This window comes from Heteronotia binoei, chromosome 20, assembly GCF_032191835.1.
Source record: "Heteronotia binoei isolate CCM8104 ecotype False Entrance Well chromosome 20, APGP_CSIRO_Hbin_v1, whole genome shotgun sequence".
NCBI classification, from domain to species: domain Eukaryota; kingdom Metazoa; phylum Chordata; class Lepidosauria; order Squamata; family Gekkonidae; genus Heteronotia; species Heteronotia binoei.
The window spans coordinates 14697133-14720023 of NC_083242.1; the positions used below are offsets into that span (position 1 = coordinate 14697133).

The 22891-nt window shown below is 47.5% G+C and overlaps 1 protein-coding gene across 1 annotated transcript; it reads right to left on the bottom strand.

The window, feature by feature from the left end:
* TEDC2 (tubulin epsilon and delta complex 2) lies at positions 1–22511 on the bottom strand. The gene is made up of 11 exons (XM_060260580.1): positions 22240–22511; positions 22118–22149; positions 17879–17977; positions 16578–16633; positions 14771–15410; positions 11631–11684; positions 10031–10115; positions 8280–8388; positions 6606–6719; positions 4508–4728; positions 1–294 (listed from the first exon to the last, which is right to left on the bottom strand). The coding sequence occupies exons 1-11, from the start codon at positions 22273–22275 to the stop codon at positions 133–135; spliced, it is 1608 nt and encodes a 535-aa protein (XP_060116563.1). The 5' UTR covers positions 22276–22511; the 3' UTR covers positions 1–132.
* Positions 22512–22891: the final 380 nt, after the last annotated feature.

Consider the following 22891-nt stretch of genomic DNA (forward strand, 5'->3'; position numbering starts at 1 on the left):
TCTGAAAAAATATAATTTTATTTCGTGTACATACAGGAAAGGCATTAATCAGCATAACAGGAGCCCTGTTCATTCACAGGAGAGAAGAAAGGAGTGTGGGGAACTCACAGTGTTGCTCGGTGTGCCATTTGTTCAGGGTTCCAGGCCACTGCACAGGTCCTCCTCGTTTACAAGGGCAGGGAAGCGCTCGCCCCCCTCGCACAACAGTGTGTAAATAGCCCGGTACAGGGAAGCGTGGGAGCCTTGCAGAGCGAGTCCGGGTTCAAGAAGGGGGAGGAGCTCGCCTTCCAGGGCCTGGGAAAAAAGAAAGCAGAGTTCGGTGCTAGGAAAACCACCTGCATCAGAAGGAGCCGGACAAGGAGACGGCCCCAAAAAGCTGAAGAGGCAGGAGTGAGAAGCCACCGATTACAACACAGTCTGAGAGCCTGACTCGGATGCCCCAGGCTAGCTCCATCTTGTCAGATCTTGGACACTAAGTAGGATCAGCCCTGAGTCAGCTTGCGGGGTGGGTGAGATATAAATCTAAGGTAAAAAATAAATAAATACACTCCACCTGACATAAGGGTACGTTTGGAAGGTTGAGGTCAGGGGTATAGCCCAACTAAAGAGTATGCAAATGAGCACAAAGACAAATATAGGAGTAACACACAGCCTTTGGTTTCCAAGAGTCAATTTGATGTAGCAGTTAACTGCGCAGACTCTTATCTGGGAGAACCGGGTTTGATTCCCCAGTCCTCCACTTGCACCTGCTGGAATGGTCTTGGGTCAGCCATAGCTTTGGCAGAGGTTGTCCTTGAAAGGGCAGCTGGTGTCAGAGTTCTCTTAGCCCCACTCACCTCACACGGTGTTTATTGTGGGGAAGGAAGATAAAGAAGATGGTGAGGGCGGAATTTAAATCCAACGTCGTCTTCGTCAATGTCTTGAAGGGAAATCTCAGTAGCACAAAGCCACACAATACAGCAAGTAGAAGAACTGGTTTTATACCCCACCCTTCACTACCCAGAGGAGTCTCAGAGTGGCTTATAATCATCTTCCCTTCCCCTTCCACACAACAGACCCCCTGTGAGGTAGGTGGGGCTGAGAGGACTCGGACAGAAACTGCTCTTGAAAGGAACAGATCTAAGAGATCTTGTGATTGACCCAAGGTCACACCAGCAGCTGCCTGTGGAGAAGTGGGGAATCAAACCCAGTTCTCCAGATTGGAGTCCGCACTCTTAACTGCTACAAACTGGGGCCAGTGGTGATCACAGCACGTGCTGCAAAACCTTGAAATATTACTCCAATGCTGAAAAGTAGATTTAAAATGAAGCATTTGTTATGCAGTGTGAGCCAGCCATTCCTACGCAGCACTTCACAACTCAGATTTGTTTTTTTCTTTTGCCATTTCCATCACAAACGTCCAGCATGGAAAGTTTGCAGCAGGGTGGCAAATACGTCAACAGATCTGCAGGCTGGACCGCGACTTCTCAACTGCCTCCAGCATGTGGAACAGAGGCCATGTGGATTAATTTAAAAGCAATCCCTGTGTCCAGACAAGGCCTTTAGAAACCCAGTTTCACCCTTGCGCTCCAACTCACTTCCAGTGATTTTCAAACAATGTGCAATCAACATTTGCAAGGATAGTGGTGTGCTTTGTTGGAAAAACATGCTATGGAAAGCTCAAGCAAACTGGGGGGAAATGTCTAGCATTATGCAGAGGCAGAAAAATTGGAAGCAGACAAAACAATGTGCACAAGACAAGAGTGTAAGGGGGGAAAAACCCCACAGTGTTCAGCGAGACGTCTACAGCTTGCCACCTTACACTTCCCTGCCTGGGCTGGTCGCTGGGGCATGGTGTACCACCTAACAGAACAAAAACCAAGTCCCTAATTTAATTCTTGCCTGCTCAGTGTTCTTAAATTAGCCTTCTTCTCTGCCCCTATGGGCAATATGGCAACCTATACAGCAACCCAAGGGGGACAGAATAAATTACCTCTTTTAACTTGTGGAACTCATTGCCACAAGAAGTAGTGATAACCGTTAGCTGAGCTGGCTTTAAAAGGGAGTTAGGCAAATACATGGAGGGGAGGGTCCACCAATGGCTATTAGACCTGGATAACTACATTTTCGACGGCAGTCGCTCTCTGGGACTAGGAGGCAGAATCAGGGGCTGGCATTGGGCTCTATGCCCTGTTCGTCGGCAAAACAGGATGAAGGACTAGGTGGATCCATCAGTCTGATCCAGTAGAGCTGGTCTTCTGCTGTTGGGGGCTTGGGTATTTTTGTGTTACATATGACTTTGTCCTATAGAACAAAGCAGTAGACAAGTGTACCTTTAAGACCAACTAAGTTTTATACAGAATGTAAGCTTTCGTATGGTCTTAAGCAGACTTCATCAGACAAAATGGGAATGCCAAGCAGCAATTCTTAATATAAGTGGGCAGTGAGTTGGTACGTAGAATCATGGGAATGTTTTTAGCCAATTAAAAGAATCACAAATAGGGATCTGTGCTTGTTAGTGTTAGAACAAAGCAGGGCTGAAACAACACTGGAGGGTGATAAAAAGCAGACTGCTGTTGTAGGTGCGAAGTGCCATAAAACTAGGTAACATTCTGGCTTTGTTAGTTTAAATAGAGGGCATGGTTTCTCAAGAGGTTATAACATTCATTACAGTTTGCCATTAGAAAAAAAGGAAGACATTAAAATACAGTGGATGATGGGTTAGTATATGAACACAGAAGTTGGATCTAAATTTCTTGATAACCTGTTAATAGGACAAAAATTTTCCTCTGATTTTGATTAGCTGGTTTTTGGTTATCTGATACTGACCCGTTTGCTACTTAGAGTCTATAGCAGGGGTGTCAAACTCATCTGACACAAATGGGACTTTGTGGGGCTGGGCCATGAGTGTCATAAATATGCCAGTTAGTGAAGATATAAACTTTATAATGGACACAGACAAAGATAATTTTTAAAACTTAAAATACAAACATGCTTAAAACTCTTCCAGTGGTTTAAGTTGGAAAGGTGGGGGACTAGTGGAATTTGGCAATGCAACTTTTAAAATAAAACATCTGACTCTGAAAACAAATGGCATTGTAAACTTCTCCCCACCAGTCTACTCAGATTGGCAAAGCCTTTCCGGTATAATATCTCCCTTTGGCTGTGAGTTCCCACATTAAAGTACTCACTAAATTAGATCCATTCAGGAGAGATAAGCTGGCCGAAAGCATTGACCCTTGTTTGCAAGGACACAACTCCAGGAAGCTTGAGTTTCAGCTAGCTATAGAAAAGCTGAAAATGTAACCATCCCCACTCCATTTGAAACCATTGCAGAGTACAGACAAAGCTGCAAGGAAAATGTGGAATGGATCTTAAAATCCACCCCATGTTTTCCTTGCAGCAGCCAGCAAAGAAAGGCAGGAAGAACCTGGGACTCAGCCTGGAAGCTTCAAAGAGCCTGGGAGCTTCAAAGGGTAAGGACAGGAGGGGGGGGAGAGAGGAGAAAAGAGCCTCAGGGGCCTGATCAAAGCTGGGGGGGGGGGGGTTGTTGCTTCTTTTTTTTTTGTCCTGGCTGCTAGATAGGATGGATGGACAAAGCTAAGACTGCTGTCCCAGTAAATAACTCCTTTTTATGACCAACTGGATCTATTTTGATGTTTACAATTTTATTTATTGTTTATTGTAAACAAATACTTATAATTAACTAGTTCTATTATGGCCAAGTTTAAATGTACTCTATTTCTTAAATTGATATTAACTTTTTTCAGAAGATGTTGATGATATTGGATTTATATCTCTCCCTATGCTCTGAATCTCAGAGTCTCAAAGCGGTCACAATCTCCATTACCTTCCCCCACACATAACAGACACCCTGTGAGTGGGTGGGGCTGAGAGAGCTCTCCCAGAAGCTGCCCTTTCAAGGACAACTCCATAGGAGCTACGGCTGACTCAAGGCCATTCCAGCAGCTGTAAGTGGAGGAGTGGGGCATCAAACCTGGTTCTCCCAGATAAGAGTCTGCACACTTAACCACTACACCAAACTGGATCTCTTATAAGCTGGTATCTTATAATGAATTCTTTTAGATGCTGTTTTTAGCTAGACTTTTTTTATCACCATGTTCTTAATCTCTTATTGTGATGGCCTTTGGCTATATACAATAACAATTTCTGTCTATCAGATAGGATGGTGTCAATTATTAGATGGATAAATTTATATTTATTGGGAGGGGGTTGTATTTTTGTGTGTTTATGTGCATGCATGCTTGGAAGTCATGGTGACTTCTGGTGACCCACACTGGGGCTTAGAGGGCATTCATAGAAGTTCCTTGATACAGCCTGCCCATGCCCTCTCGATTTCTGGTATTTCAAGGTCTCTCATCCAAGTACTAACCAGAATCAACCCTGCTTAGAGATCGGGCTTACCTGGACTATCCAGGTCAGGGCTGGTCTCCTGTTGTTAAAGAGTACACAGGCTTAAGATTCGCCCAGTCAAACTTCCCACTGAACACTCCCTTGGACAGGTTACCTTCTGCAGGTCAATCTGCTGGCTCAGCATGGCCACCTGCAGCCTCAAGGCTTCCAGCTGCTGCAGCTCCTCCAGGCTGGAGTAATAAAGCAGGGATGGGGGCCCAAACACCTTTGCCCCACAGCTCCTTCGCCGCCAGAGAAAGGGATCCTCCGCAGGGGAGGGGCGTGCCTTGTGGCGAGCGGAATCCGCCGGGAAAAACCGCATGTGGGACTCCACGGCTGCCGAGAGGACAGAAGCACAATCCTTAGCCAAGCGCAAAAGATGAAAAACTGATGGGAACGCAGGAAAATGTCCCCAAAACACATACCCCCACCCACAAATGAATAAGTCCTGAACTGGGGATCCCATCTTGAGGTCCTGGAGGAAGCGAGGGATAAAATTATCTTGTGGAACTCACTGCCACAGGATGCAGTGATAGCCACTAGCTGAGCTGGCTTTAAAAGGGGATTAGGCAAATACGCAGAGGAGAGGTCCACCAATGGCCATTAGGCCTGAATGACTACATGCTCAGAGGCAATCACTCTCTGCCATACCAGGGCTAGGAGGCAGCTTCAGGGGCAAGCATTGACCTCTATGGCCTTAGGAAACAAGATGAAGGACTAGGAGCACTGGGGGAGGGACATTGGCTCAGTGGTAGAGCATCCGCTTGGTAAGCAGAAGGTCCCAGGTTCAATCCCCGGCATCTCCAACTAAAAAGTCCTGAACTGGGGATCCCATCTTGAGGTCCTGGAGGAAGCGAGGGATAAAATTATCTTGTGGAACTCACTGCCACAGGATGCAGTGATAGCCACTAGCTGAGCTGGCTTTAAAAGGGGATTAGGCAAATACGCAGAGGAGAGGTCCACCAATGGCCATTAGGCCTGAATGACTACATGCTCAGAGGCAATCACTCTCTGCCATACCAGGGCTAGGAGGCAGCTTCAGGGGCAAGCATTGACCTCTATGGCCTTAGGAAACAAGATGAAGGACTAGGAGCACTGGGGGAGGGACATTGGCTCAGTGGTAGAGCATCCGCTTGGTAAGCAGAAGGTCCCAGGTTCAATCCCCGGCATCTCCAACTAAAAAGGGTCCAGGCAAGTAGGCGTGAAAAACCTCTGCTTGAGACCCTGGAGAGCCGCTGCCAGACTTTGATGGACCCAGGGTCTGATTCAGTAGAAGGCAGCTTCATATGTTCATATGGGGCACAGACAGAACCAGCACACCTGCAAAAAAATAATGTTAAAAATACAAATCTGTTTGCTCCAGTTCAGATTCTCATGCACAGCAGAGGGCCACGGGCCACAGCAACCAAGTTCCACAAGCTCAAACTCATCCACCCCCAGATGCTTGGTACATAGTTGTGGGTCCCAAAGAGACCTTTCTTTTAAGAGCCTGTGGCCATACCACCCTGAACACGCCCCATCTTGGAAGCTAAGCAGGGGCAGGCCTGGTTAGTATTTAGATGGGAGACCGCCTGGGAATACTGGCTGCTGTAGTGACTTTTCTTTTAGAAAGATGCTGGCTTGAAGCCAACAGCCACACAATAACTGGGCAATCAGCTGTAGCTGAAGTGATGCTGATCGTTTTCTCTTTCGCTAGAACCACCAGGCAGCCAAACAGGATCAAAATATTATATTCTAGCCCAGGGGCACCAAACTGTGGCTCGGGAGTCACATATTGTCTGGCTCCTGAAGCTCCTACTGCTCCGTTGGCTGGCTTGGAGAAGGCATTTGTCTCTTTAAATCACTTTGCCATGCCAAGCCAGCTGGCAGCCTGAAGAAAGGCATTTAAAGTTGCTTTCTTTCCACCTCTCTCTCTCCCCCCATCTATTTTCCTTCCTTCCTTCCCTCCTTCCTGTCTTCCAGATCTCAAACATTAGGCATTTATTCTATGTGGCTCTTACATTAAGCAAGTTTGACCACCCCTGGTCTAACCCATCTTGGTCTTATCCAGGTAGAATCCTCAGACACATCAAGTGCTTCCCTTGACAGCCCAAGATACGCAAGCAGGTCATGCATGCAGAGCGCCTCCCCCCTGCCTTCTTGTTATACCCACGCCTAGCTGTTTTCATCCATGTTGAATGAGTTCAAGTCTTGCCCTTCAAGCAGAATCTTACCTTCCTGCAGCTGGCATGCCTTCCCCAGGCACTGGGAAACCAGAGGTTGGAGGCCCTCCAAAGCCAGAAGACTTTCATACTCTCGCTCCCAAGTGGGGTTTTCCCCAAGAGAAGCTACAAGAGAAGCAGAAATGGAAGAACTGAAGCCACACAGAACCACTGAGCACCGTGGCTCTTGAGCTTCCTTCAAAGGCCAAACTGCACAGGTGTGCCGCCTACAATATCCCTCTCATCCACCACCACCCCATTTTAAGAAACTAATTCCTACATGAGGTGCCATGTAGCTAGCCAAACCAAATGGCCCTGATACCAAGGGCTTTTTTTATAGCAGGAGCTCCTTTGCCTATTAGGCCACACAACCCTGATGTAGCCAATCCTCCAAGAGCTTACAGGGCTCTTCTTACTGGGCCTACTGTAAGCTCTTGGAGGATTGGCTACATCAGGGGGTGTGGCCTAATAAGCAAAGGAGTTCCTGCTACAAAAAAAGCCATGGCTGGACCAGAGATAGACCTAAGGAGATGCGGCTATGTGACTGTAAATCTGGTAACTTGGACACAATTTGGCACTTCGTTATAGATTGCAATAAGTGCCATGTGACTTGAGATAAATGGATTCCAGTCTGTATCCAAAAATGGAGTTCTGCCACAAAACAAGAAGTTGTGGTGAGATTATTGGCAGAGATTGCTCCCAATGTGAAACTGGCAGTTGCAATTTTTTTTCTCTATGGCACTTAAGGGTATCACTTCCTAATGTAAAATTTTATATCTATGTTTTCCATATTCTGTATCTATGTTCTCTATACTGTCTAATCCTTTTGTATGCTTATAACCAGACCTGCAGGTCTTGAAGCATTAATAACGACTGGAACTGAGCTCCAAGGGCCACTGTGCGGGATGTGTATCCTGCAAGATAATCAAAGCGACAGGACTGAGTGTGACTCTGTGTCAAGCGCACTTTGGGATTTGTTGACACATGATACACAGAGGGGTCCTGAATTACAGACTCTTACAGACCACCTGTAAGGTGTAAGAGCTTGTAAGAGGCCCGTGGTGCAGAGTGGTAAAGCTGCAGTACTGCAGTCCAAAACTCTGCCCACAACCTGAGTTCAATCCCAGCGGAAGTTGGGTTCAGGTAGCCAGTTCCAGGTTGACTCAGCCTTCCATCCTTCCGAGGTCAGTAAAATGAATACCCAGATTGCTGGGGGGGGGGGGGGGTGGAAGTGTAGATGACTGGGGAAGGCAAACCAACCATAAAAAAAAGTCTGCCGTGAAAACCTTGTGAAAGAAACGTCATCCTAGAGTCAGAAACGTCTGGTGTTTGCACAGGGGACCTTTCCTTTACCGTTTTTTTTTTTTTTTTACAGACCACCTAACCAGGACTACAAATAAGGAAGCAACTGTACTCCCCAGCTGTGCAAAATAAGGATTCATGTGGGACAGCCATGTTGGTCTGAAGCAGCAAAACAAAGTTTGAGTCCAGCGGCACCTTTAAGCCAAGTTTAATTCTGGATATAAGCTTCTGTGTGCAGGCACACTTCTTCACGCACATGGAAGCTCATCTGCAGAATAAAACTTGGTTCATCCTAAAGGTGCTACCAGACTAAAACTCTGTTCTGTGCAAAAAGAAGTCGGCGACAGGGGTCTCGTTTTCAGCTACCCACAATCCACTTCTCACCCGGCGTCTCAGTCGCCACGCTCTGGCTCAGAAGGGAGTAGACACCACGTAGAGATGTCAGTTCCTTTTCTGCTTCCACCAGGCTGAAAGATGGTGAAGGCGAGCAGAACTGGCCACAAACTTAAGGAAAAAGATGGTGGGTAGGGGCTGAGGAAAGAGGGTTGCAGTCCTCTGGATCTGCTCATTCTGGCTCAGTAACGAGACTCAGTCTCTCCATTTCCACTTTGCAGAGGCCACGGAAAGGGCAATCTCTCAATCTGACTGGGCGGAGATCAACCAGACGTCAAAATTTCACATCTCTGAGGAACAACAACCACAGCCAATCTGCCTAACACGCAAGTTCAAATGTTAACGGTTTTGCAGTCTTCATCTCTCTCACACACACACACACCCCCGCCCTACCACCTTCTGCTAGGAGAGAGGTTGCAGAGTTGTGATGCTCCAGGACAAACCTTCGGCACCACTTCCACACACTAGCATGTGTGCTTGTCCTGTCCCCATCCCCCTTTAAACTGGTCTTTTGGCATTAAGCCAAGCCCACGAGGTGCTTTACCAGCATTGCTAAAAATACAGGCGAGAGTGTCAGGAACAGGATTTAAAACACAGTCGAGAATGTTGCCCAACTCTGTGTGTGCGATTGGCACTAGTACTGGTTAACACCCAAAAGAAAAGCGCAGCCATGGATTTAAAAGCTTCATTCCTGAAGCATACCTGTACACAAACATATGAATGCATTCTCAGCTCCAGGGGAGAAGCAGAGGACAAAGGAACGGGTGACAAAAGACAGAAACACCCACGTCTGCTAGTGAGAAGGTAGGGAGGATCAATACAAGGGGTCCCCAACATTGCACCTTTGGGTGCCATGTGCCTGCTGACGCCTTTTCTGATGCCTGCCAAGTGTTTTACGAAGTGGGTGGGGCCAGGTAGGGCTCATGCCTAGCAAGGCCTCTGACTGACTACTGGAGATTTGATTGGATGTGCAATTTTTTTTTTAAATGTTGCCTTGGCAGCAGCTGCCGCCACAGCACAAAGATCTGAGCCATGCGGCAGCCATTTTGCGGCTGTCTCTGCCTCCTGCAGCAGCCATCTTTTGGCAGCCATTTTGTTGCTGCACCCACCAGTCTGTGTCAGGATCCTAAATGCACCACCCGCAGGCTCAAAAAGATCGGGGACTCCTGAGATATGTCCCTAAAGAGGTTTTCGTTTCTAGGGACTGTAATTTGAATTTGTGGGAGTCTTTTCACCTTCATGTTAGAGGCTGTATTACCATGTTCATCATGTTGGGGAGGAAAAAACACAACAATTCTTCAAGAGAGAATATACAAAAAAGCAATTCTTCAAGACAGAATACAAGAAGATGACAAAGAAGACAATGAAGAATCGGATTTTCACCCCACCCTTCACTCAAGAGTCTCAATCTGTGTTACAATCTCCTTTCCCTTCCTCTCTCCACAACAGACACCTATTGAAGCAGGTGGGGCTGAGAGAGCTGTGACTGACCCAAGGCCACCAAACAGGCAGCTCCATGTGAAGAGGTGGGGAATCAAATACAGTTCTCCAGATTAGAGTCCACCAAGCTCCTAACTACACCAAACTGGCTTACAAAAATAGAAACAGAATCGTTCTGGAAGCGCAGGATGTGTCCCTATCCACATTAGCCCAGTTCCAGCCAATGAAAGGGCTTTTTCCCCTTTCATCTCCTCACACCTGCAGTCGCATTTCGCTTTGTCTGAGGCTCCCACAAAGGATACAGTCGCTTGCAGCTTCTCCACAAAGCAATCCCGCGCAGTGGCCGCTTCTGGGCTCATCTGGCAAAGGTAGCTGTCTTCCCACAGCCTGTGCGCGGAGGAGAGAAAGAGCAGTGGGGAAGAAAGAACAGGAAGAGTGGAGATGGGTCAGAATGCTCACATCAAGAATGAAGGTAACATAAGTCCGGAACCATAAATTACCAGTAAACAAGCTATGAAGACAGCAGGGAATGTTAGAATAAAGAAATGCATACAGTTCAAAGATAACAGGAAACATTAGAATAAAGAAATGCATGCAGTTCATTTTAAGCAAGTTCCAAATCAGTACAAGAACTGTTGTACTTTGTATCAACCGTAGACTCATGGCGTCTGACTGGTGGAACAGAACAAAACCTACTATTTGCGCACTTGTGTTTTGTGGCCTAATCTGGGTAGCCAAGGCAAGACCGATCTCATCAGATCTCAGAAGGCTAAGCAGGGTCAACTCTGGCAGGTACTTGGAGGGGAGACCTCCTTGGAATACCAGCAGTCAGGAGGGCAGGGGCAGGCTTTATTCAGCCACCTCTCTGAATATCCTCCAGGTCTCCAGTAGGGGTCAGTCACCAGAGGTCACCAGGACTTCCAGGCTCTTCTCTGGCAAGTCCTTGGATGGGAGACCTCCTTGGAATACCAGCAGTCAGGAGGGCAGGGGCAGACTCTATTCAGCCACCTCTCCGAATATTCTCCAGGCCCCCAGTAGAGGTCAGTCACTAGAGGTCACCAGGACTTCCAGGTTCTTCCCTGGCAAGTCCTTGGATGGGAGACCTCCTTGGAATACCAGCAGTCAGGAGGGCAGGGACAGGCTCTATTCAGCCACCTCCCTGAATATCCTCCAGGCTCCCAGTAGGGGTCAGTCACTAGAGGTCACCAGGACTTCCAGGTTCTTCTCTGGCAAGTGCTTGGATGGGAGACCTCCTTGGAATACCAGCAGTCAGGAGGGCAGGGGCAGGCTCTATTCAGCCGCCTCTCTGCATATCCTCCAGGCCCCCAGTAGGGGTCAGTCACCAAAGGTCGCCAGGACTTCCAGGTTCTTCTCTGGCAAGTGCTTGGATGGGAGACCTCCTTGGAATACCAGCAGTCAGGAGGGCAGGGGCAGGCTTTATTCAGCCACCTCTATGAATGTCCTCCAGGTCTCCAGTAGGGGTCAGTCACCAGAGGTCGCACCCTGACTTCCAGGCTCTTCTCTGGCAAGTACTTGGATGGGAGACCTCCTTGGAATACCAGCAGTCAGGAGGGCAGGGGCAGGCTTTATTCAGCCACCTCTCTGAATACTCTCCAGGCCCTCAGTAGGGGTCAGTCTCCAGTGGTCCCCATGACTTCCAGGTGCGTACACACACACACACACACACACAATACAAAACACCAAACCCCCCTCCCCCAAAAATTCTCCAGGCCACCCAACCTCTCACATGACCTTCTATGGCAATCTCACTTTCCAAATAGCTCCTCCGTGTACAGCGCCCTATAAATTCCTAGAGAGAAGTGGGTGATTTCTCCCTCTACCCTTTTCCCATCCACTTTTGAGAAAGTTCTCGGTTGGCCTCCGCAGCTCTCATAAGGTTACCTGGCAAGTTTGGAACAGGCTTTTCTGTACGGATGGGGCAGTTTCAACAAAGACCTGCAAGGAAGAGTAGGCTTGTGTTAATGCCCGTGTATAATAAGGGACCATGGTATAAATAAACTAGGTACAAAAATAATATCGTGAAGGTTATTAAACAGAATGCTTACAAACAGTGCTCTCTCTAAGCTGTAGAGTCTTGTGAGCAAAAATTCTACTTTGTGAGCTCCTGGCATTTAAGTAGTGAGCTACTACTGCATCAACTAGTTTCCTCTGGGGCCATTTTTTCCTGAGCTCGGACAAAAATGTGTGATCCGGAGGCTAAAAAACTGAGCTTGCTCACACTAACTCAGCTTAGAGGGAACACTGCTTACATGTTTGCTTGTGGTTTTTTATGGCAAATTTATATCTTCTTGCTCAAGTGCAGATTATATCAAACATTACATTGTTTTCCCCACATTACTACAACGCAAGTCCAATGAACAACCAAGGAATAGGTCCACGGCTTACTTAACATGCATTTGAAAATCAAAGGAAATTGGCTCCCTTCTTGCTATGAAGGCATGATTATAATGTCACATCCAATCCATCAACACACACACCCAACACGCCTGAATTAGAACAAAGGGAATACCATATGAATGTGTGAAGCTGTGTCAGACTGTTCATTTTATCTAGGCTGGCATTCTCTGACCCAACAGACATCCAGGCTCCAGGGCCTTAGGCTGCAGGAAGCCTGTCCCAATATCTGGTGCCTGGAGATGCATCTCACTGGAGATGCAGAGGATTGAACCTGAGATCCTCTTGCATGCTGCTGAGCCAAAAGCCTCTCCCATGACCGGCAGGCTCCTGTGAGCACACCCAATACTGGCCACCAGAATATAGTTCTACTCCAGAGCTCTGTGTGACTAACTGAACACCTGGTCTGCATGAGGAGGAGGAGAGATTGGATGTATACCCTACCCTTCACTCAGAGTCTCAGAGCAGTTTACAATCTCCTTCCCTTCCTGTCTCCGCAACAGACACCCTGTGAGGTGCTTGGGGCTGAGAGAGCTCTGAGAGAACTGCTCTTGAGCCGAACGGCTCAGAGAGAACTGGGACTGACCCAAGGTCACCCAGTCAGCTGCATGTGGAGGAGGAATGGGGAATCAAACCTGGTTCTCCAGATCAGAGTCCGCCACTCTTAACCACTGCACCATGCTGGCAAATCAATGCTTATATATGGATGGGGGCAATTTGGCAAGCAAAAAGCCACAGGTTTGTTTTCTTTTATGCCTATACCAGGGGTGGCCAAACTGCAGCTCGGGAGCTACATGTGGCTCTTTCATACATATTGTGTGACTCTCAAAGCCCCCACCGCCCATTAGTCTCTAAGTCACTTCTCCAAGTCAAGCCAGCTGGCAGCTTGGAGAATGCATTTAAAGTTGCTTTCTTTCCGCCTGTACCTCCCTCCCATCTTATTTCCTTCCTTCCTTGCAGCTTTCAAACATCAGACGTTCGTGTCTTGCGGCTCTATAACATCTTACGTTTATCCTATGTGGCTCTTATGTCAAGTAAGTTTGGCCACCCCTGGTCTATAGATCAGAGGTCCCCAACCCCCAGGACGTGGACCAGTAGCAGTCTGTGGCCTGTTAGCAACCGGGCCGTGAGTTGTATAATTATTTCATTATATATTACAATGTAGTAATAGTAAGAAGAAGACAACATTGGATTTATAGCCTGCCCTCCACGCCGAATCTCAGAGTGGCTCACAGTCTCCTATATCTTCTCCCCCACAACAGACACCCTCTGAGGTGGGTGGGGCTGAGAGGGCTCTCACAGCAGCTGCTCTTCCAAGGACAACTCCTGCGAGAGATATGGCTGACCCAAGGCCATTCCAGCAGCTGCAAGTGGAAGAGTGGGAAATCGAACCCAGTTCTCCCAGATAAGAGTCCACATACTTAACCACCACACCAAAATAAAGTGCACACTGTATCATCCCAAAACCATCCCCTCCCCTCCCTGGTCCGTGGAAAAATTTTCCATCAAACCGGTCCCTGGTGCCAAAAAGGTTGGGGGCCGCTGCTCTAGATCAAGCAAAGTTGTAAGGCAAAGCACGCTTGTATTTCATAACCATCCACCTCTTTTCAGTACATCCAGAGCTCAAGATTGAAGTGAAAAACCTTCTGGGGAGGGGAATCCATAGAAAGGATCTAAAAATGACTTCAGGATGGATTTCAGAAAAACATTACAAAACCAAATTAGGGTTCATACAGCCTAAATCCGATGCTTAGACTTTACTTTGTTTATATGTCCCTTGCCCTGATCTGGGTAGCCCAGGCGTGCCTGATTTCATTGGCTCTTGGAAGAGGAGTAGGGCCAGTCCTGTTTAAGTACTCGGATGGGGGACTCTGTGTAGTGAGGCAGGCAATGGCAAACCACCTCTGAACATCTCTGGCCTTGAAAACCTCATGAGTGGTCACCAGTCAGCAGAGACTGGATGGCCAAAACAAACAAGCAAAACTCCACCCAGCTCCCGAGTGTGGATCCAAAATGGCCTACAATATTCTCTCCTCTTCCATTTTATTGTCACCACAACCCTGCAAATTGTCGAAATCTAAGAATATATGACTGGCCCCAAGTTACCCTTGCTCATTTTTGTATCTAAGCAGGAAGTCCAACCTGGAGATCCCAGGTTCCCAAAAGCTAAAAGTAGTCCCCTGTGCAAGCATCGTTTGTTTCCAACTCTGGGGTGATGTCGCATCACGACGTTTTCACAGCAGACTTTTAACAAGGTGATTTGCCATTGCCTTCCCCAGTCATCTACATGCCCCCCCCCCCCCCCCAGCAAGCTGGGGACTCATTTTACCAACCTTGGAAGGAAGGAAGGCTGAGTCAACCACAAGCTGGCTACCTGAACTCAGCTTCCACCGGGACTGAACTCAGGCGGTGAGCAAAGCTTGGACTACAATACCGCGGCTTACCACTCTGAGTCATGGGGCTCCTCTCCCAGGTTCTAGTTTGACTCAAAGTACAACACTTTTGGAGCAGAAAGGAGATCTGGGATTGTGACCACCATTTCCAAATACAAGGCAGATAAGAACGAAGCAGAATTTGCTTCCAGCTTATGAAAGGAAAGTATCAACTTTTATTGAACAGGACCCTACCCCTTTTCCTGGAGGGTGGATGTCTGTTCTGTGAGCACCCTTGGGGTGCTTTCTGTTGAAAGGCACTGCTCCGTTCCAAGGCAGGATGGTCTGGCATTTGCAAAGTCTCCCCCACCGGTAGAGCCCTGGAGCAAAGAATTTTGCATTGCATCCTGAAGGGAATTGGACTTGCCAGGGGGCATTCTGGGACTTTCTGCCACAGAGATCTTTCTGCATTCCACTTGAGTTACTTTTATAGGCACCTTGGCTTTTGGAGAGGCAGCACCTCGGGGTGACTTCTTCACAGAGCCTTTTGAGACCCTGCCACTCAGCCTGGATGACGCTTTCCCCCATGGCCTTTTCACGATTGGATCAGTCCGGTAGGGCGCTTTCAGCACATACGCCGGGGGCTTTCGGGGGGATGCGGGCTTTTGGCCAACAGGCATCATTTTGACCGACTTGGAGACGCTCTCCTTGCAATTCACCCCTTGCTGCTTGACCGCAACGTGGGCGACAGGTTTCTTCTCTGACGCTTTGGTGTCATCCTTAGCCTCACGCAGAGGAACCTGGCTCAGGAATCTTGTTCGGATTTTTAAAGCTTTCTCCAGGGCTTTATTAAGCAGCTCCAGTTCCTGAAGCTCCTCAGCCGAGGGCTCCTTCTCTGAAAATGCAGGAGGTAATCAGTACAAATGTCATCCTGACTTCAGGTGGTTTTTTTAGAGCCTTTCCCCGCCCCCCCCCCCCCCCGTCCAATCACAGATGACTTAGAGACAAGAGATGTTCCAAGACAGTTTGTCATTCCCTGCAAGTATGCTGACTTTGATGGACCAAGGGTCTGATTCAGAAAAAGGCCGCTTCTTATGTTCTTCATATGCCACTCCCTGCCCCTGTGTAGAAGACGACTGCAGATTTATACCCCACCCTTCTCTCCGAATCAGAGACTCAGAGCGGCTTACAATCTCCTTTATCTTCTTCCCCTACAACAGACACCCTGTGAGATGGATGGGGCTGAGAGAGCTCTCACTCAAGCTGCCCTTTCAAGGACAACCTCTGCCAGAGCTATGGCAGACCCAAGGCCATTCCAGCAGGTGCAAGTGGCGCAGCGGGGAATCAAACCTGGTTCTCCCAGATAAAAGTCCGCACACTTAACCACTACACCAAACTGACTCAGTACAGCAACCTTGGTATTCCTTGGGGGTCTCGCATCCAAATACTAACCAGGGCAGACCCTGCTTAGCTTCCAAGATCTGATGAAATTGGGCTAGCTCAGGTTATCCAAGGTGGGGTCATCTGGCTGTTCTTTAAATGGTGCAGAGATAAAGCTGAAGGATATTTGCAAATAATGGTACCTAGCAGGGGTAGTCAAACTTGTTTAATATAAGAGCCACATAAAATAAACATCAGATGTTTGAGAGCAGCAAGACACGCGTGTCAGTTGTTTGAAAGCTGCAAGGGAGGGAGAGAGGGAGGGAGGAAGGAAGAAAAAATTGAAAGAAAGGTGGAAAGAAAGCAAATAGATGGGAGAAAGAGGCGGAAAGAAAGCAACTTTAACTTTAAATGCATTTTTAAGCAGCTGGTTGGCTTGGCAAAGTGATTTAAAGAGAGAAATGCCTTCTCCAGGCCAGCCAATTGGGGCAATGGGGGCTTCGAGAACTACACAATACGTGTGAAAGAGCCACAGTTTGGCCACCCCTGTTTGGCCATATAGAGATGTTACATGAAATAGCTTCCCCCTCAAGCGTCAACTGAACGCTCCTTCTAGAGGCATCGCACGCTGCTCTTGGTATCGCAGCGGAGGCCACTGGTCAAGAAAGAGGCTTCTCTTTACCTTGCTGATCGCCGCTGCAGTCCTTGGTTGTGGGGCCGTCAGGAGTTTGCGAGTTCCTAGCAGAGAGAAAATGAAACTAAACATTTCCAGCAATTTACAGAGGAATTAATGGTAGCCTCACCTTGAAAATGAGAACATGAAATGCAACAAGCTGGTGTGTCATAGAGGGTAAGGAAATAAGCAAAGGGAGGGAGGGATCTGTGAATTTCCTGCATTGTTCAGTGGGTTGGACTAGATGACCCTGAAGGTCCCCTGCAACTCTACAGTTCTATGAATGAACATGAAGTTGCCTTAGAGCGAATCAGGCCACTGGTCCACCTATGTCAATATTGTCTACTCAGGCTGGCAGCAGCTCTTCAGGGTCTAAGGCAGAGGTCTTTCCCATCACCGCCTTCCTGATCATTTTATTTTATTTTTTTCTCTTCATACAATTTGTTTATTTCTAATTAATATTTACAACATAAAAGAAAAACAACAACAAAAAAGAACAGAAAACCATTTAGCAATACAAAATACAAAACTACAGTAAACAAAAAACTGGAGGGTGAGAATTTTAATCTGTTATTAACCACATTTCATCCTATGTATATACAAATCCTCTTTTTACATAACCCCTCTCCCCTCGTTTCATCTAATCCTCCTTATCCAACCAATCATATACATAGGTTGCCATACTTCTTTGCACTGGCTTATATTCCCTTCAGTCAATTTTCCTGAGAGGAAGTCCATTTCTGCTGTTTCAAGTAATTTTTGCACAAATGCTTCTTTCTTGGGTATCAGTGGTGTCTTCCAATGTCTTGCATACACAATCCTCGCAGCCGTGGTTGCGTGTACAAGAAATCTAATTTGTAACTTAGAGATGGAGGCTTGACATATGTTCAAGAGATAAAATTTTACTTCCTGATTATTCTAACTAGAGATGCCCGGGATCAAACATAGGACCTTCTGCATGCCAAGCAGATGCTCTACCACTAAGCCACAGCCCCTCCCTGGTGATCTGGGTTCAAATTTTTGCTTCCAAAACAATTTAGCAGACTGCAGGCTTCAGCCTCAATGCCCCACCATTCTAGCCTACCTTACAAGGCTGTTAAGATTGATAAATAATATGTACGAAAGTGCTTTGAAACAGCACTCATGGTCAATGATGTTCATAGGACAGCGCTACTCTTTATACTGCAAGACTCTTAAGTATTTATATTTTCCCTTTCCTACTTTGCTCCAAAAAGGAGGGGGGAGGAGTGTTTCTTTCCATCCACCAGCTGCAAATACTCCAAGTCCTTTTTCCCCTCCTCGCAACTCACCAGTCTCCAAGAACAGCACGGCATTGTGCGAGGTCCTGCTGCAGCTGCTGCTGTTTCTCTGTGCATTCTTCCAAGGCCTGAGTGAGCTGGGAAACCAACCTGGAAACAACATAAGAATTGGTTGCTCTTCCTTTCCATCATGCTACGACAGGGATGGCCAAACTTGCTTAATGCAAGAGCCTCATAGAATAAACATCAGATGTTTGAGAGCCGCAAGACATGAATGTCAGATGCTTGAGAGCCACAAGACAGGGAGGGAGGGAGGGAGGAAGGAAGGAAGGAAGGAAGGAAGGAAGGAAGGAAGGAAGGAAGGAAGGAAGGAAGGAAGGAAGGAAGGAAGGAAGGAAGGAAGGAAGGAAGGAAGGAAGGAAGGAAGGAAGGAAGGAAGGAAAATAGATGGGGAGGGAGGAGGGAGGGAGAGGTGGAAAGCAGGCAACTTTAACTTTGAATGCATTCTCCAAACAGTCAGCTGGCTTGGCTTGGAGAAGCGGTTTAAAGAGACAAATGCCTTCTCCAAGCCAGCCAATGGGGCAGTGGGGGCTTCAAGAGCCACACAATATGTGTGAAAGAGCCGCATGTGGCTCCCAAGTCACAGTTTGGCCACCCCTGTGCTACAAGATCCAGCCTCTTGCTCACGTCACCTCTAATAGATGCTGTTCGTCCAGTCTTTTCACTCAAGGTTCAGCAGTTGGCAGAAGGGTTGGCCTGAAAGCCAACGAAACTCACCGTTGCCACAAAATATAAAATGAAGAAAAACAACGAACTCTCTCTGTGTACAAAATAATTCTCTATGTAATCCACAAAATACAGAGCCCTGTGGCACAGAGTGGTAAAGCTGCAGTACTGCAGTCCAAGCTCTCTGCTCATGATCTGAGTTCGATCCCGGCAGAAGCTGGGTTCAGGTAGCCAGCTCGAGGTTGACTCAGCCTTCCATCCTTCCAAGGTCGGTCAAATGAGTACCCAGCTTGCTGGGGGGAAAGCGTAGATGACTGGGGAAGGCAAGGGTAAACCACCCCGTAAAAAGTCTGCCGTGAAAACACTGTGAAAGCAACGCCACCCCAATCGGAAACGACTGATGCTTGCACAGGGAACCACCTTTACCTTTTTTTTTATCCACAAAATACAATTTATAGTCTTGAATAACAAATCGATGATACAGCAAAAAGACCATCCAATGCACTGCGCAACTACTGTCCAAAAAACATAGTGGCATTTTAACTGTAGTCCAACGATAAAAAAGAACCAGTCCAATTTGCATTTGCTGATGGATTGTAATGGGCAGTGGCGTTCCAGAAAAATGAATTAAAATGAAATAGAAACTTGGAAAGCCAGGAAATGAAATATGGCACTCTACTGAATCTAAGAATTTGGAAGACGGTCCCCTGAAGAAGGATAGTTCATATCCAAAACGAAATTGGACCGGTTCTTTTTTATTGTTGGACTACAGTTAAAATTCCAATATGTTTTTTGGACAGTAGTTGTACAGTGCATTGGATGGTCTTTTTGCTGTATCATTGATTCGTTATTCAAGACTATAAATTGTATTTTGTGGATTAAAAGAAAATTAGTTTGTATACAGAGTGAGTTCGTTGTTTTTCTTCTGTTCCTTTTGCCTCCGTGGCCCCGATCTCCACTGACAAAATATAAAATAGCTGCAAAACCATTTCCCTTAAACAGGGACCCAAACATTTGTGATTGTGGTCCGTTCACTACCAAGAGAATGCCACAAGAAAACTTTGCCTATCGCATCTTCCCTTCTTTTACTAGCTCTGGTTAAAACAACAGGTTAAATTCCAGTAGCAAACAGGAACAGAACACCTTTCGATGCAGGTGAGTTGGAATCAAAACACCATCCTCCCTTGCGTAGCACCTTCCTCCAGTTTGGTGTAGTGGTTAAGTGCGCAGACTCTTATCTGGGAGAACCGGGTTTAATTCCCCACTTCTCCACATGCAGCTGCTGGAATGGTCTTGGGTTAGCCATAGCTCTGGCAGAGGCTGTCCTTGAAATGGCAGCTGCTGTGAGAGCCCTCTCAGCCCCACCCACCTCACAGGGGGAGAAGATATAGGAGATTGTGAGCCACTCTGAGTCTCTGATTCAGAGAGAAGGGCAGGGTATAAATCTGCAATTCTTCTTCTTCAAATGCTGGGTAGCCAAACACGCAGCTCTGCACACAACCTGAAACAGGTTGTATCTGCTGCAGCACAAAGAGGCAGTTTGTAGGAGATCATGCCATACTTTTGAATGCTCTCAAGCATCAAACAGTCTCTGCAAAGAGACAACCAGTCCTTCACAGAGAACATCCGTTAGCCCAGCTCTGGCTAGCACATGCCAGGAATATCTGTTGCTTTTGTGTCACCTACATCTGAGCAATAACATAAGCTTCTGGGGATGGAGCAGGGGTCATTGGGGGGGGAGGTAGTTATGAATTGCCTGCATTGACAGGAGGTTGGACTAGATGACCTTGGAGGTCCCTTCCAATTCTATGATAAGATCTTATGACCCACACTACCTTAACGGAATCTCCATCAAGAGAGCCACTTTGGTGTACTGGTGAAGTGTGTGGACTCTTATCTGGAAGAAATGGGTTTGATTCCCCACTCCTTCACATGCACTTGCTTTATGTGACCTTGAGTCAGTCACACGTTCTCGCAGAGCTGTTCTGCTCAAGAGCAGTTTCTGTCAGAGCTCTCTCAGCCCCACCTACCTCACAGGGTGTCTGTTGTGGGGAGAGGAAGGGAAAAGAGATTGTAAGCCACTCTGAGACTCCTTCGGGTAATGAAGGGCAGGGTATAAACCCAATCTCTTCTCTTCTTCATAATTAGGAACAGGGTACCTTTGAACATCAGCCAGCTAGCGGTAACACCAAGGGGGAGGCTTTGGCCTCTGTGTTCTCCTTCCAGGCAGCGTCTTGTTTGACCACTACAAGAAACAAGATGCAAGGCGAGGGTACCTTCTGGCTCAATCTGGCAAGAAGACTGCAGATTTATACCCTGCCCTTCTCTCTGAATCAGAGACTCAGAGAGGCTTACAATCTCCTATATCTTCTCCCCACACAAGACACCCTGTGAGGTGGGTGGGGCTGAGAAGACTCTCACAGCAGCTGCCCTTTCAAGGACAACCTCTGCCAGAGCTATGGCTGACTCAAGGCCATTCCAGCAGCTGCATGTGAAGGAGTGGGGAATCAAACCCGGTTCTCCCAGATAAGAGTCTGCACACTTAACCACCAGTGTACCCTCTAAGCTGAGTTAGCATGAGCTAGCTCACAGATTTTAAGCCTCCAGCTCACACATTTTTGTTTTAGCTGAGGAAGGATGACCCCCAGAGCACACTAATTTATACAGTAGCTCACAACTTTAATGTCAGTAGCCTGCAAAGTAGAATTTTTGCTCACAAGACTCTGCAAATTACAGGGAACATTGTTAACCACTATACCAAACTGGCTCTTATTTGCCAGACTGCTCTTACTTGCCAGAACTGGTTAACAGAACCTCCACATGCAAAGGCAATATGCCACTAAATATCAGAGGCTGTGAGAAAGGCAGGAGGGACAGAAAAGGGAGGCTTTGGTAGTTTGTAGCCCAGCTGGAGCTGGCAGCAACAAGGAAGTCCAGTTGCCTTTGCACCGCATTCATGAGCTTCCCAGCAACATCTGCACAGCAACGGTGGGACAAAGGTCACTGGACAAGGTGCAACTTTTGACCTGATCCAGCAGGCAGCTCTTCTTGACCAGAACACCCAAAAAGAACCTCTGTATCCAGAAGCAATGTATTTTTGCCTATCAGTAACATATAATGAGCAGAACGGTGGCTTTTTTGGTCTCTGTTTGGAGGCTTCCTGGTAGGGTTGCCAGATCTGTGTTTAAAAATACCTGGAAACTTTGGGGGTGGAGCCAGGAGAGGGTGGGGTTTGGGGAGGGGAGGAGCCTGCCTCAGCATGGTCCAATGCCCTAGAGTCCACCCTTCAAAGCAGCCATTTGCTACAGGAGAGCTGATCTCTGCCAGCTGGAGATCAGTTGTCGAAGTGGGAGGTCTCCAGACCCCACCTGGAAGCTGGCAACCCTACTCCTGCAGGAGACAAGAGGCTGGACTAGATGGACATTCGGAGCGATACCGCAATGCCCACTTTAAATTCAGGAGCTATACCAATTAATCCCTATTTTCACTCAAGGAGCTTTCCCCCCACCCTTGCAAACAAGTTCCAGGGCTGAGCTCTGCCCAGCCTGTCCCTGCAATACTTACCTACTTGCACAGCCGGCGGGCAACATGAAGAACTGCAAAAAAGGGGGAAATTATTATGATTTTTAAAATGCCTCCCCAGAACCTGCTCCTGTCCAGAGCAAACGGGTAGGTGCAATCCTCACCAACACTTCCGGTTCAAAGCCGAACTCCTTTCCCATTCATTTCTCTGTCCTATCAAAAGTGTAGCAGCCCAGGAGGGGAAAAGGAGGACCATCATAGAGATGCTAACGGCCAGAGCGTCCCCAATTCTCGCCCTAAATTTTAAATATATATTTACATGTATGTATTTTTAGTTGCTTCTTCTACAGAGGGGAATCATGGTGTTACGTTTTTAAACGCGGCCTGTGAATCCAGCCTTTCCCCATCTCTATCGTCCCCGCTGACTGCCGCTTCTGTGGAACTTGTCCGGCCCGCGCTTTCAAGGTCCTGCCAGGGCTGTTGCAAACTTCTCGCCACGGACCAAATTCTTCCAACCGGCGGAGCAACTTCTTTCCGTAATACATGTATTTTCTCCCCCTTCTCTTCTTGCTAGTGTTTCCCCCCCCCCAACAGTCACTTTTTATATAGCTCGGAATTTTTGTCCTGTTAGGACCTGACTCTTAGCAACGGCGAACAGGCCGTAGCAACGGTTGGCATGCGGAAGACTTAAGAGCTCTGGGGCCTAAATGACAACACCAGAATGAGACGGTACAATGGACTGTACCACGTCAAGACTGCACGGGGTGGGTGGGGGGGCTTCTTAAATTGGTTCTCCATGGCTGCAATCACACCAAA